A 14,326-nucleotide genomic window follows, 5' to 3' on the forward strand; every position below is an offset into this window, starting at 1 on the left:
TTGCTCTTATCCACATTTCTCTCAGCTTTCTTCTTTCACACACTAAACCATACTCAGTCACCAACGTCTGCAGTTTCTCACACGAATCAGGCACCAGCGCTGTATCATCAGCGAACAACAACTGACTCACTTCCCAAGCTCTCTCATCCACAACAGACTGCATACTTGCCCCTCTTTCCAAAACTCTTGCATTCACCTCCCTAACAACCCCATCCATAAACAAATTAAACAAGCATGGAGACATCACACACCCCTGCCGTAAACCTACATTCACTGAGAACCAATCACTGTCCTCTCTTCTTACACGTACACATGCCTTACATCCTCGGTAAAAACTTTTCACCGCTTCTAACAACTTCCCTCCATATATTCTTAATACCTTCCACAAAGCATCTCTATCAACTCTATCATATGCCTTCTCCAGATCCATAAATGCTACATACAAATCCGTTTGCTTTTCTAAGTATTTCTCACATACATTCTTCAAAGCAAACACCTGATCCACACATCCTCTACCACTTCTGAAGCCACACTGCTCTTCCCCGATCTGATGCTCTGTACATGCCTTCACCCTCTCAATCAATACCCTCCCATATAATTTACCAGGAATTATCAACAAATTTATACCTCTGTAATTTGAGCACTCACTCTTATCCCCTTTGCCTTTGTACAATGGCACTATGCAAGCATTCCGCCAATCCTCAGGCACCTCACCATAATTCATACATACATTAAATAACCTTACCAACCAGTCAACAATACAGTCACCCCCTTTTTTAATAAATTCCACTGCAATACCATCCAAACATGCTGCCTTGCCGGCTTTCATCTTCCGCTTTTACTACCTCTTCTCTGTTTACCAAATCATTTTCCCTAACCCTCGCACTTTGCACACCACCTCGACCAAAAACCCTATATCTGCCACTCAAAACCATTCAACAAACCCTCAAAATACTCACTCCATCTCCTTCTCACATCACCACTACTTGTTATCACCTCCCCATTAGCCCCCTTCACTGATGTTCCCATTTGCTCCCTTGCTTTACGCATTTTATTTACCTCCTTCCAAAACATCTTTTTATTCTCTCTAAAATTAAATGATACCCTCTCACCCCAACTCTCATTTGCCCTCTTTTTCACCTCTTGCACCTTTCTCTTGACCTCCTGCCTCTTTCTTTTATACATCTCCCAGTCATTTGCATTATTTCCCTGCAAAACCGTCTAAATGCCCCTCTCTTCTCTTCACTAATAATCTTACTTCTTCATCCCACCACCCACTACCCTTTCTAGTCAACCCACCTCCCACGCTTCTCATGCCACAAGCATCTTTTGCGCAAGCCATCACCGCTTCCCTAAATACATCCCATTCCTCCCCCACTTCCCTTACCTCCTTTGTTCTCACCTTTTTCCATTCTGTACTCAGTCTATCTCGGTACTTCCTCATACAAGTCTCCTTCCCAAGCTCACTTACTCTCACCACTCTCTTTACCCTAACATTTCTGAAAACCCCTACAAATCTCCACCTTCGCCTCCACAAGATAATGATCAGACATCCCTCCAGTTGCACCTCTCAGCACATTAACATCCAAAATTCTCTCTTTCGCGCACCTATCAATTAACACGTAATCCAATAACGCTATCTGGCCGTCTCTCCTACTTACATACGTATACTTATGTATATCTCGCTTTTTAAACCAGGTATTCCCAATCACTAGTCCTTTTTCAGTACATAAATCTACAAGCTCTTCACCATTTCCATTTACAACACTGAACACCGCATGTATACCAATTATTCCCTCAACTGCCACACTACTCACCTTTGCATTCAAATCACCCATTTCTTTTTTTATTTTTGTTTGTCGCTGTCTCCCGCGTTTGCGAGGTAGCGCAAGGAAACAGACGAAAGAAATGGCCCAGCCCACCCCCATACACTTGTATATACATACACGTCCACACACGCAAATATACATACCTATACAACTCAATGTACACATATATACACACACACACAGACACACACATATACACACACGTACACAAGTTATACTTCTTTCTTTCTTTCATACTATTCGCCATTTTCTGCGTTAGCGAGGCAGCGTTAAGAACAGAGGACTGGGCCTTTGAGGGAATATCATCATCTGGCCCCCTTCTCTGTTCCTTCTTTAGGAAAAAAAAAAAACAAAAAAAAACAAGAGGGGAAGATTTCCAGCCCCCCGCTCCCTTCCCTTTCAGTCGCCTTCTACGACACGCAGGAAATACGTGGGAAGTATTCTTTCTCCCCTATCCCCAGGGATAACAATTCATACTGTCTGCCCTTATTTATTCCTATCGCCACCTCACCACACATGGAATAACATCCCCCTCTCCCCTCATGTGTGCGAGTTAGCGCTAGGAAAAGACAACAAAGGCCCCATTCGTTCACACTCAGTCTCCAGCTGTCACGCAATAATGCCCGAAACCACAGCTCCCTTTCCACATCCAGGCCCCACAGAACTTTCCATTGTTTACCCCAGACGCTTCACATGCCCTGATTCAATCCATTGATAGCACGTCGACCCCGGTATACCACATCGATCCAATTCACTCTATTCCTTGCCCGCCTTTCACCCTCCTGCATGTTCAGGCCCCGATCACTCAAAATCTTTTTCACTCCATCTTTCCACCTCCAATTTGGTCTCCCACTTCTCCTCGTTCCCTCCACCTCCGACACATATATCCTCTTGGTCAATCTTTCCTCACCCATTCTCTCCATGTGCCCAAACCATTTCAAAACACTCTCTTCTGCTCTCTCAACCACGCTATTTTTATTTCCACACATCTCTCTTACCCTTACATTACTTACTCGATCAAACCACCTCACACCACATATTGTCCTCAAACATCTCATTTCCAGCACATCCACCCTCCTGCGCACAACTCTATCCATAGCCCACGCCTCACAACCATACAACATTGTTGGAACCACTATTCCTTCAAACATACCCATTTTTGCTTTCCGAGATAATGTTCTCGACTTCCACACATTCTTCAAGGCTCCCAGGATTTTCGCCCCCTCCCCCATCCTATGATTCACTTCCGCTTCCATGGTTCCATCCGCTGCCAGATCCACTCCCAGATATCTAAAACACTTTACTTTCCCCAGTTTTTCTCCATTCAAACTTACCTCCCAATTGGCTTGACCCTCAACCCTACTGTACCCAATAACCTTGCTCTTATTCACATTTACTCTTAACTTTCTTCTTTCACACACTTTACCAAACTCAGTCACCAGCTTCTGCAGTTTCTCACATGAATCAGCCACCAGCGCTGTATCATCAGCGAACAACAACTGACTCACTTCCCAAGTTCTCTCATCCTCAACAGACTGCATACTTTCCCCTCTTTCCAAAACTCTTGCATTCACCTCCCTAACAACCCCATCCATAAACAAATTAAACAAGCATAGAGACATCACACACCCCTGCCGCAAACCTACATTCACTGAGAACCAATCACTTTCCTCTCTTCCTACACGTACACATGCCTTACATCCACGATGAAAACTTTTCACTGATTCTAACAACTTGCCTCCTAGTTTCCAATTCTCAGGTAGTAAAGGTCACTCCACAGGTAACGGTGGGAGAAGGGTTGGGGGGGGGGGGGTGGCGTTACACGGGAGTACATTGGAAAGACACAATAGGGGGCCCGTTGATCCTTGTATGGGTTGTTTAAAGAATAAATCTAGAACATATAAATGGATGAGGTAAAAAAAAATTTCATGGAACTTACCATGATTAAAAGAAGAGAAAAATTTCCTTAAATGAACTTTATGCACTGTCTCACCCTGTGCTGCACATTCCCACCCTCTGCTGCGCTAGTCCATATTCTGCTGAACTATCCCGCCCTCTTGCATTATCCCGCCCTCTCTTGCATTATCCCGCCCTCTGCTGCAGTATCCCGCCCTCTGCAACACTACCTTACCCTGTATTGCACTACCCCACTCTCTAATGAATCATTTCGCCCTCTTCTGCACTATCCCACCCTCTGCTACAATATCCTGTGCCCTACTGCACTGTCCCACCCTCTGCTGCACTATTCCACACTCTTCTGCACTTCGTTTTTTTTTTTAGCTGAGACGGCACGGGCAGCTGAGGTCCTAATCAATGCCATCCCATTAATGCTATATATATATATATATATATATATATATATATATATATATATATATATATACGAATAAAGTGCATATGAACACACACCTTCATAGAACATACAAACCTCCAACAGCCAGGATCGAACCCGGGACCCCTGTGCCACAGGCGGGAATGCTACCGCTAGGCTATGAGCCTGGCTGATAGGAAATAACTATTCGAATACTGTGTACTCGAATAACCTTCGTCTCACGTTGGTGAGCAACGGGGTCTACACCGGTTATTTCCCAACAGGCCCATAGCCTAGCGGTAGCATTCCCGCCTGTGACACAGGGGTCCCGGGTGCCACTGGGGTCCCGGGTGCGATCCTGGCTGTTGGAGGTTTGTATGTTCTATGAAGGTGCGCGTTCATATGCACTTTATTCGTATTCATATACCTCCGCGTTGTACAGTGAGTTTCGGTAAAATGCTATGTTATAGTTATTTATTATAGTTATTTATAAGAATATTAGTATGGTGATGTAAAGAGAGAGAGAGAGAAAAAAGGAAAATGATGATATATGAAGGCTGGAGCTGACCGTGTGGTTGGCGAGAGAAATGACAACCAGGTTCCACTGGTTAGGTACGAGGAGGTCAGAGTTCTTGGTGGCTTCCTCGTCCATGATGTCACAAGACTGGTTCTTGCGGTTCTTGCTATCATCACACTTCATTAGCTTCACCATTGTCCCCTCCACACTAGCCTGTAACATGTAGAACTTCTTTAATCACAGATTTTTCCAGTTGCATTGAAATTTCAAGTCGTCATATTTACATAAGACAAGTGGCATTATTAGAGTTAGCAGCAGATTTGGGCCTTCTATGTTCTCGTCTGCTAACCCTAGCGGACGGCCGAAAATGTGATGTCCAAGGAGATGAAAAACACGCTTTGGAACAAATGCGGATATGAGTCACCATAATGAACTGGATTGATTTTTTTTAATCTATTTTGTTTCTTAATTTAGGAATAAGCAGTTCATGCCTGCGTCTGCAGCTGTTAAATGAAATTAAGAAACTAAACTTGGGTGGTGTCAGGAATAGCATGTAAATTTGCGCTCAGACAAGATTTCTACTTTTCATGTGATTGGTTTCAGTATTGTACTTCCTTTTATCCTACAATGATGATTCGCTGGAGAACGATGGAATGGCATTGTTCAGTGTTATGAGAGTTCAACCTCGCCATTTTTCTTGCTTTTATCCAAATTTACTCATGAATTTCACCTTTCACAGTCTCTCTCAAACTCGGACACCTGCTTCTACAGTTTCTCACTCGAATCTGCCACGAGCTCTATTTCATCAGGCATCTCCCATCCTCAACAGCATACAAACCTGTTCCTCTCTCCAAATACACCTCTTGTCTCTTCGCCATATATATATATATATATATATATATATATATATATATATATATATATATATATATATATATATATATATATATATATATATATATATATATATATATATATATATATATATATATATATTGGAAAGGATCACAATTTTGCGCGTGATCAAGTATATTTCTATGAGTCCACCCTGAAAATGAAATACGATAAGTTCCCAAGTGCACTTTCGTGTAGTAATCACATCATCAAGGGAGACACAAGAGAGAAATATAACACTCAATTGATATACAACGAAGAGACGTAGCTAGGACGCCATTTGGTAAACGTGCGTTTGTCCAAGACAGACAACGAGCGTATCATAAACTTATTATGAGGACAAGAAGGAGAATTGTTTACAAATTCTATCAACGATAAAGTTATCCAATTTGTATGGACCATCACTAACATCAAGATTATAATTCTTTGTGTATCTGATAATAGAAGATTCAATGATATTTCTCGTGGTACTGGAGTTAGAGTTGATAACTGAGATGGCATTACTCCAGTCAATACAATGATCATGATTTTTAACATGATTAAACAATGCATTTGATTCTTGTCCCGTTCTTATACTATATTCATGTTGCTTAAGTAAGAGAAAGATCCTTACCAGTCTGCCCAACATAAAACTTATCACAATTTCTACATGGCACCCAGGAGAATTTTCTGGCGAGTTCCTGATTAAGATATTCTTTATAGTAGTATTGTTGCTGAAGGCAACATTGACATTAAAGGATTTAAGCAAAATGGAAAGTAAAGTAAAATCATTATTAAAAGGGAGAACTAAAAGATTCTTGGTGTCAAAGTTAGCAAAGAAATCATTTTATAGAGTTGAGCCCAAACCTCCCATTGACACCAAGAATAATTTTAGTTCTCCCTTATAAAAGGCTATGATCACCCGTTAAATGAAGCGACTATTGGAATTCTATATAACTGAACACCCTTCGTCTCACGTTGGTGAGCAACGGGGTCTCCACTGTTCATCTCATACAGGTTCACACAACCAGCAGATAGCATTTTGCAGAACCTAACTGTATAACACGGAGGTACATATATATGTAAATAGCGCATATGACGGGTGTAGACCCCGTTACTCACCAACGTGAGACGAAGGGTATTCGAGTACATAGTATTCGAATAGTCATTTCCCTATTAAGGGGCGATCATAGCCTAGCAGTAGCGCTCCCGCCTGTTGCCCAGGGGTCCCAGATTCGATCCTGGCTGTTGGAGGTTTGTATGTTCTATGAAGATGCGCGTCCATATGCACTTTGTTTGCATTCATATACCTCCGCGTTGTACAGTTAGGTTCGGTAAAATGCTTTCTGCTGGCTGTGTCAGCCTGATGGGAAATGACCGGTGTAGACCTCGATGCTCACCAACGTGAGACGAAGGATATCCGAATACAGGCCCATAGCCTAGCGGTAGCGCTCCCGCCTGTTGCATAGGGGTCCCGTGTTCGATCCTGGCTGTTGGAGGTTTGTATGTTTTATATATATATATATATATATATATATATATATATATATATATATATATATATATATATTCCACCAAATTGGAGGTGGAAAGATGGAGTGAAAAAGATTTTGTGTGATCGGGGCCTGAACATGCAGGAGGGTGAAAGGAGGGCAAGGAATAGAGTGAAATGGAGCGATGTGGTATACCGGGGTTGACGTGCTGTCAGTGGATTGAATCAGGGCATGTGAAGAGTCTGGGGTAAACCATGGAAAGCTGTGTAGGTATGTATATTTGCGTGTGTGACGTATGTATATACATGTGTATGGGGGGGGTTGGGCCATTTCTTTCGTCTGTTTCCTTGCGCTACCTCGCAAACGCGGGAGACAGCGACAAAGTATAATAAAAAAAAATAATATATATATATATATATATATATATATATATATATATATATATATATATATATATTATCCCTGGGGATAGGGGATTAAGAATACTTCCCACGTATTCCCTGCGTGTCGTAGAAGGCGACTAAAAGGGGAGGGAGCGGGGGGCTGGAAATCCTCCCCTCTCGTTTTTTTTTTTTTTTTTTTCAATTTTCCAAAAGAAGGAACAGAGGGGGCCAGGTGAGGATATTCCCTCAAAGGCCCAGTCCTCTGTTCTTAACGCTACCTCGCTAACGCGGGAAATGGCGAATAGTTTAAAAGAAAGAAAATATTTATATATATATATATATATATATATATATATATATATATATATATATATATATATATATATATATATATATATATATATATATACATACATATATATTGGAAAGGATCACAATTTTGCGCGTGATCAAGATATCCCTGGGGATAGGGGATTAAGAATACTACCCATGTATTCCCTGCGTGTCGTAGAAGGTTATTTAATGTATGTATGACTCATGGTGAGGTGCCTGAAGATTGGCGGAATGCGTGCATAGTGCCTTTGGACAAAGGCAAAGGGGATAAGAGTGAGTGCTCAAATTACAGAGGTATAAGTTTGTTGAGTATTCCTGGTAAATTATATGGGAAAGTATTGATTGAGAGGGTGAAGGCATGTACAGAGCATCAGATTGGGGAAGAGCAGTGTGGTTTCAGAAGTGGTAGAGGATGTGTGGATCAGGTGTTTGCTTTGAAGAATGTATGTGAGAAATACTTAGAAAAGCAAATGGATTTGTATGTAGCATTTATGGATCTGGAGAAGGCATATGATAGAGTTGATAGAGATGCTCTGTGGAAGGTATTAAGAATATATGGTGTAGAAGGCAAGTTGTTAGAAGCAGTGAAAAGTTTTTATCGAGGATGTAAAGCATGTGTACGTGTAGGAAGAGAGGAAAGTGATTGGTTCTCAGTGAATGTAGGTTTGCGGCAGGGGTGTGTGATGTCGCCATGGTTGTTTAATTTGTTTACGGATGGGGTTGTTAGGGAGGTGAATGCAAGAGTTTTGGAGAGAGGGGCAAGTATGAAGTCTGTTGGGGATAAGAGAGCTTGGGAAGTGAGTCAGTTGTTGTTCGCTGATGATACAGTGCTGGTGGATGATTCATGTGAGAAACTGCAGAAGCTGGTGACTGAGTTTGGTAAAGTGTGTGAAAGAAGAAAGTTAAGAGTAAATGTGAATAAGAGCAAGGTAATTAGGTACAGCAGAGTTGAGGGTCAAGTCAATTGGGAGGTAAGTTTGAATGGAGAAAAACTGGAGGAAGTAAAGTGTTTTAGATATCTGGGTGTGGATCTGGCAACGGATGGAACCATGGAAGCGGAAGTGGATCATAGGGTGGGGGAGGGGGCGAAAATTCTGGGAGCCTTGAAGAATGTGTGGAAGTCGAGAACATTATCTCGGAAAGCAAAAATGGGTATGTTTGAAGGAATAGTGGTTCCAGCAATGTTGTAAGGTTGCGAGGCGTGGGCTATGGATAGAGTTGTGCGCAGGAGGATGGATGTGCTGGAAATGAGATGTTTGAGGACAATGTGTGGTGTGAGGTGGTTTGATCGAGTAAGTAACGTAAGGGTAAGAGAGATGTGTGAAAATAAAAAGAGCGTGGTTGAGAGAGCAGAAGAGGGTGTTTTGAAATGGTTTGGGCACATGGAGAGAATGAGTGAGGAAAGATGGAGAAAGAGGGTATATGTGTCGGAGGTGGAGGGAACGAGGAGAAGTGGGAGACCAAATTGGAGGTGGAAAGATGGAGTGAAAAAGATTTTGTGTGATCGAGGCCTGAACATGCAGGAGGGTGAAAAGAGGGCAAGGAATAGAGTGAATTGGAGCGATGTGGTATACCGGGGTTGACGTGCTGTCAGTGGATTGAATCAGGGCATGTGAAGCGTCTGGGGTAAACCATGGAAAGCTGTGTAGGTATGTATATTTGCGTGTGTGGACGTATGTATATACATGTGCATGGGGGTGGGTTGGGCCATTTCTTTCGTCTGTTTCCTTGCGCTACCTCGCAAACGCGGGAGACAGCGACAAAGCAAAAAAAAAAAAAAAAAAAAAATATATATATATATATATATATATATATATATATATATATATATATATATATATATATATATATTATCCCTGGGGATAGGGGAGAAAGAATACTTCCCACGTATTCCCTGCGTGTCGTAGAAGGCGACTAAAAGGGGAGGGAGCGGGGGGCTGGAAATCCTCCCCCTCTCGTTTTTTTTTTTTTAATTTTCCAAAAGAAGGAACAGAGAATTGGGCCAGGTGAGGGTATTCCTCTGTTCTTAACGCTACCTCGCTAATGCGGGAAATGGCGAATAGTTTGAAAAAAAAAAGGAAAATATATATATATATATATATATATATATATATATATATATATATGTATATATATATATATATATATATATATATATATATATATATATATATATATATATATATATATATATATATATATATATTTTTTTTTTTTTTTTTTATACTTTGTCGCTGTCTCCCGCGTTTGCGAGGTAGCGCAAGGAAACAGACGAAATAAATGGCCCAACCCCCCAACCCATACACATGTATATACATACGTCCACACACGCAAATATACATACCTACACAGCTTTCCATGGTTTACGCTAGATGCTTCACATGCCTTGATTCAATCCACTGACAGCACGTCAACCCCGGTATACCACATCGCTCCAATTCACTCTATTCCTTGCCCTCCTTTCACCCTCCTGCATGTTCAGGCCCCGATCACACAAAATCTTTTTCACTCCATCTTTCCACCTCCAATTTGGTCTCCCTCTTCTCCTTGCTCCCTCCACCTCCGACACATATATCCTCTTGGTCAATCTTTCCTCACTCATCCTCTCCATGTGCCCAAACCACTTCAAAACACCCTCTTCTGCTCTCTCAACCACGCTCTTTTTATTTCCAAACATCTCTCTTACCCTTACGTTACTTACTCGATCAAACCACCTCACACCACACATTGTCCTCAAACATCTCATTTCCAGCACATCCATCCTCCTGCGCACAACTCTATCCATAGCCCACGCCTCGCAACCATACAACATTGTTGGAACCACTGTTCCTTCAAACATACCCATTTTTGCTTTCCGAGATAATGTTCTCGACTTCCACACATTCTTCAAGGCCCCCAGGATTTTCGCCCCCTCCCCCACCCTATGATCCACTTCCGCTTCCATGGTTCCATCCGCTGCCAGATCCACTCCCAGATATCTAAAACACTTCACTTCCTCCAGTTTTTCTCCATTCAAACTCACCTCCCAATTGACTTGACCCTCAACCCTACTGTACCTAATAACCTTGCTCTTATTAACATTTACTCTTAACTTTCTTCTTCCACACACTTTACCAAACTCAGTCACCAGCTTCTGCAGTTTCTCACATGAATCAGCCACCAGCGCTGTATCATCAGCGAACAACAACTGACTCACTTCCCAAGCTCTCTCATCCCCAACAGACTTCATACTTGCCCCTCTTTCCAAAACTCTTGCATTTACCTCCCTAACAACCCCATCCATAAACAAATTAAACAAACATGGAGACATCACACACCCCTGCCGCAAACCTACATTCACTGAGAACCACTCACTTTCCTCTCTTCCTACACGTACACATGCCTTACATCCTCGATAAAAACTTTTCACTGCTTCTAACAACTTTCTTCCCACACCATATATTCTTAATACCTTCCACAGAGCATCTCTATAAACTCTATCATATGCCTTCTCCAGATCCATAAATGCTACATACAAATCCATTTGCTTTTCTAAGTATATATATATATATATATATATATATATATATATATATATATATATATATATATATATATATATATATATATATCTGGGAGTGGATTTGGCAGCGGATGGAACCATGGAAGCGGAAGTGCGTCACAGGGTGGGGAAGGCGACGAAGGTTTTAGGAGCGTTGAAGAATGTGTGGAAGTCGAGAACATTATCTCGGAAAGCAAAAATGGGTATGTTTGAAGGAATAGTGGTTCCAACAATGTTATATGGTTGTGACTCATGGGCTGTAGATAGGGTTGTGCGGAGGAGGCTGGATGTGTTGAAAATGAGATGTTTGTGGACAATATGTTGTGTGAGGTGGTTTGATCAAGTAAGTAATGAAAGGGTAAGAGAGATGTGTGGTAATAAAAAAAATGTGTGGTTGAGAGAGCAGAAGAGGATGTATTGAAATGGTTTGATCACATGGAGAGAATGAGTGAGGAAAGATTGACAAAGAGGTGGAGGGAACGAGGAGAAGTGGGACACCAAATTGGAGGTGGAAGGATGGAGTGAAAAAGATTTTGAGCGATTGGGGCCTGAACATAATGGAGGGTGAAAGGCGTGCAAGGAATAGAGTGAATTGGAACGATGTGGTATACCGGGGTCGACGTGCTGTCAATGAATTAAACCAGGGCATGTGAAGCGTCTGGGTTAAACCATAGAAAGTTTTGTGGGGCCTGGATGTGGAAAGGGAGCTGTGGTTTCGGTGCATTACACATGGGGGCTAGAAACTGTGAACGAATGTGGCCTTTGTTGTCTTTTCCTAACGCTCCCTCGCGCGCACGCGGGGAGAAGGGGGTGCCATTTCATGCGTGGCGTGGTGGCGGCGAGAATGGATGAAGGCAGCAAGTATGAATATGTACACATCTATATATGTATATGTCTTTGTATGTATATGTATGTATACGTTGAAATGCATAGGTATGTATATGTGCGTGTGTGGGCATTTATGTATATAAATGTATATGTGGGTGGGTTGGGCCATTTTTTCGTCTGTTTCCTTGCGGTACCTTGCTAACGCGAGAGACAGCGTCAAAGTATAATAGAATACATAAATGAATAGATATATACATTAATATTCATCACACTAAATCGCTGTCCCCCGCGTTGGCAAGGTAGCGCAAGGAAAGAAAGAATGGCCCAACCCACCCACATACACATGTATGGAAAGGATCATAGGAATACACATGTATATATATAAACGCCCACACACGCACATATACATACCAATACATTTGAACGTATACATACAAAGTCATACAAAAACATATATATACGTGTACATATTCATATTTGCTGCCTATATCCATTCCCGTCGCCACCCCGCCACACATGAAATAGTACCCTCCTCCCCCCGCGCGCACGCATGGTAGCGCTGGTAAAAGACAACAAAGGCCACATTCGTTCACACTCAGTCTCTAGCTGTCATATGTAATGCACCGAAACCACAGCTCCCTTTCTACATCCAGGCCCCACGAAACTTTCCATGGTTTACCCCAAACGCTTCACGTGCCCTGGTTCAATCCATTGACAGCACGTCGACCCTGGTATATCACACAGTTCCAATTCACTCTATTCCTCGCACGCCTTTCACCCTCCTTTATGTTCAGGCCCAGATTCGTTCAAAATCTTTTTCACTTCATCCTTCCACCTCCAATTTGGTCTCCCACCTCTCACTCATTCTCTCCATGTGACCAAACCATTTCAGTACATCCTCTTCTGGTCTCGCAACCACACTCTTTTTATTACCACACCTCTCTCTTACCCTTTCATTACTTACTCGATCAAACCACCTCACACCACATATTGTCCTTAAACATTTCATTTCCAACACATTCACCCACCTCCCCACATCCCTATCTATAGCCTATACCTCGCAACCATATAACATTGTTGGAACCTTCAAACATACCGAGATAACGTTCTCGCCTTCCACTCATTCTTCAACGCTCTTGGAACCTTCGCCCCTTCCACCCAATGATTCACTTCCACTTCCATGGTTCCATCCGCTGCTAAATCCACTCCCATATATCTAAAACACTTCATTTCCTCCAGTTTTTCTCCATTCAAACTTACCTCCCAATCAACTTGTCCCTCAACCCTACTGAACCTAATAACCTTGCTCTTATTCACATTTACTCTCAGTTTTCTTCTTCACACACTTTACCAAACTCAGTCACCAGCTTCTGCAGTTTCTCACCCGAATCAGCCACCAGCGGTGTATCATCAGCGAACAACTGACTCACTTCCCAAGTCCTCTCATCCACAACAGACTGCATACTTGCCCATCTCTCCAAAACTGTTGTATTCACCTCCCTAACCACCCCATCCATAAACAAATTAACAACCACAGAGACATCACGAACCCCTGCCGCAAATCGACATTCACTGGGAACCAATCAATTTCCTCTCTTCCTACTCGTACAGATCCCTTACATCCTTGGTAAAAACATGTCATCGCTTCTAGCAACTTACTTCCCACACCATATACTCTTAATACCTTCCATAAGCATCATTATCAATTCTACCACATGCCTTCTCCAGATCCATAAATGCTACATACAAATCCATCTGTTTTTCTAAGTATTTCTCATACACATTCTTCAAAGCAAACATCTGATCCACACATCCTCACCACTTCTGAAACCCCACTGCTCTTCCTCAATCTGATGTTCTGTACATGCCTGTACCCTCTCAAACAATACCCTCTCATACAGTTTCCCAGAAATACTCAACAAATTTATACTTCTGTAATTTGAACACTCACCTTTATCCCCTTTCCCTTTCTACAATGGCATGCATTCCGCCAATCCCCAGGCACTCCACCATGAACTATACATACATTGAATAATCTCACCAACCAGTGAACAACATGGTCACTCCCTTTTTTTAATAATTTCCACTGCAATATCATCCAGACCCGCCGCCTTGCCGGATTTCATCCTCCACAAAGCTTTCACTACCTCTTCTCTGTTTACCAAACCATTCTCCCTGACCCTCTCACTTCGCACACCACCTCGACCAAAACACCCAA

The 14,326-nt window shown here is 42.2% G+C and overlaps 1 protein-coding gene across 1 annotated transcript in view; it reads right to left on the bottom strand.

Moving 5' to 3' along the window:
• Positions 1-14,326, bottom strand: part of LOC139752654 (uncharacterized) — an 80,267-nt gene that overhangs the window by 27,307 nt on the left and 38,634 nt on the right. Inside the window, exon 5 of the mRNA XM_071668409.1 lies at positions 4,709-4,870. Within this exon, the coding sequence (XP_071524510.1) occupies positions 4,709-4,870 (162 nt within the window). The remainder of the gene's footprint in view (positions 1-4,708; positions 4,871-14,326) is intronic.

The sequence above is a fragment of the Panulirus ornatus genome, chromosome 13 (assembly GCF_036320965.1).
Source record: "Panulirus ornatus isolate Po-2019 chromosome 13, ASM3632096v1, whole genome shotgun sequence".
NCBI lineage: Eukaryota > Metazoa > Arthropoda > Malacostraca > Decapoda > Palinuridae > Panulirus > Panulirus ornatus.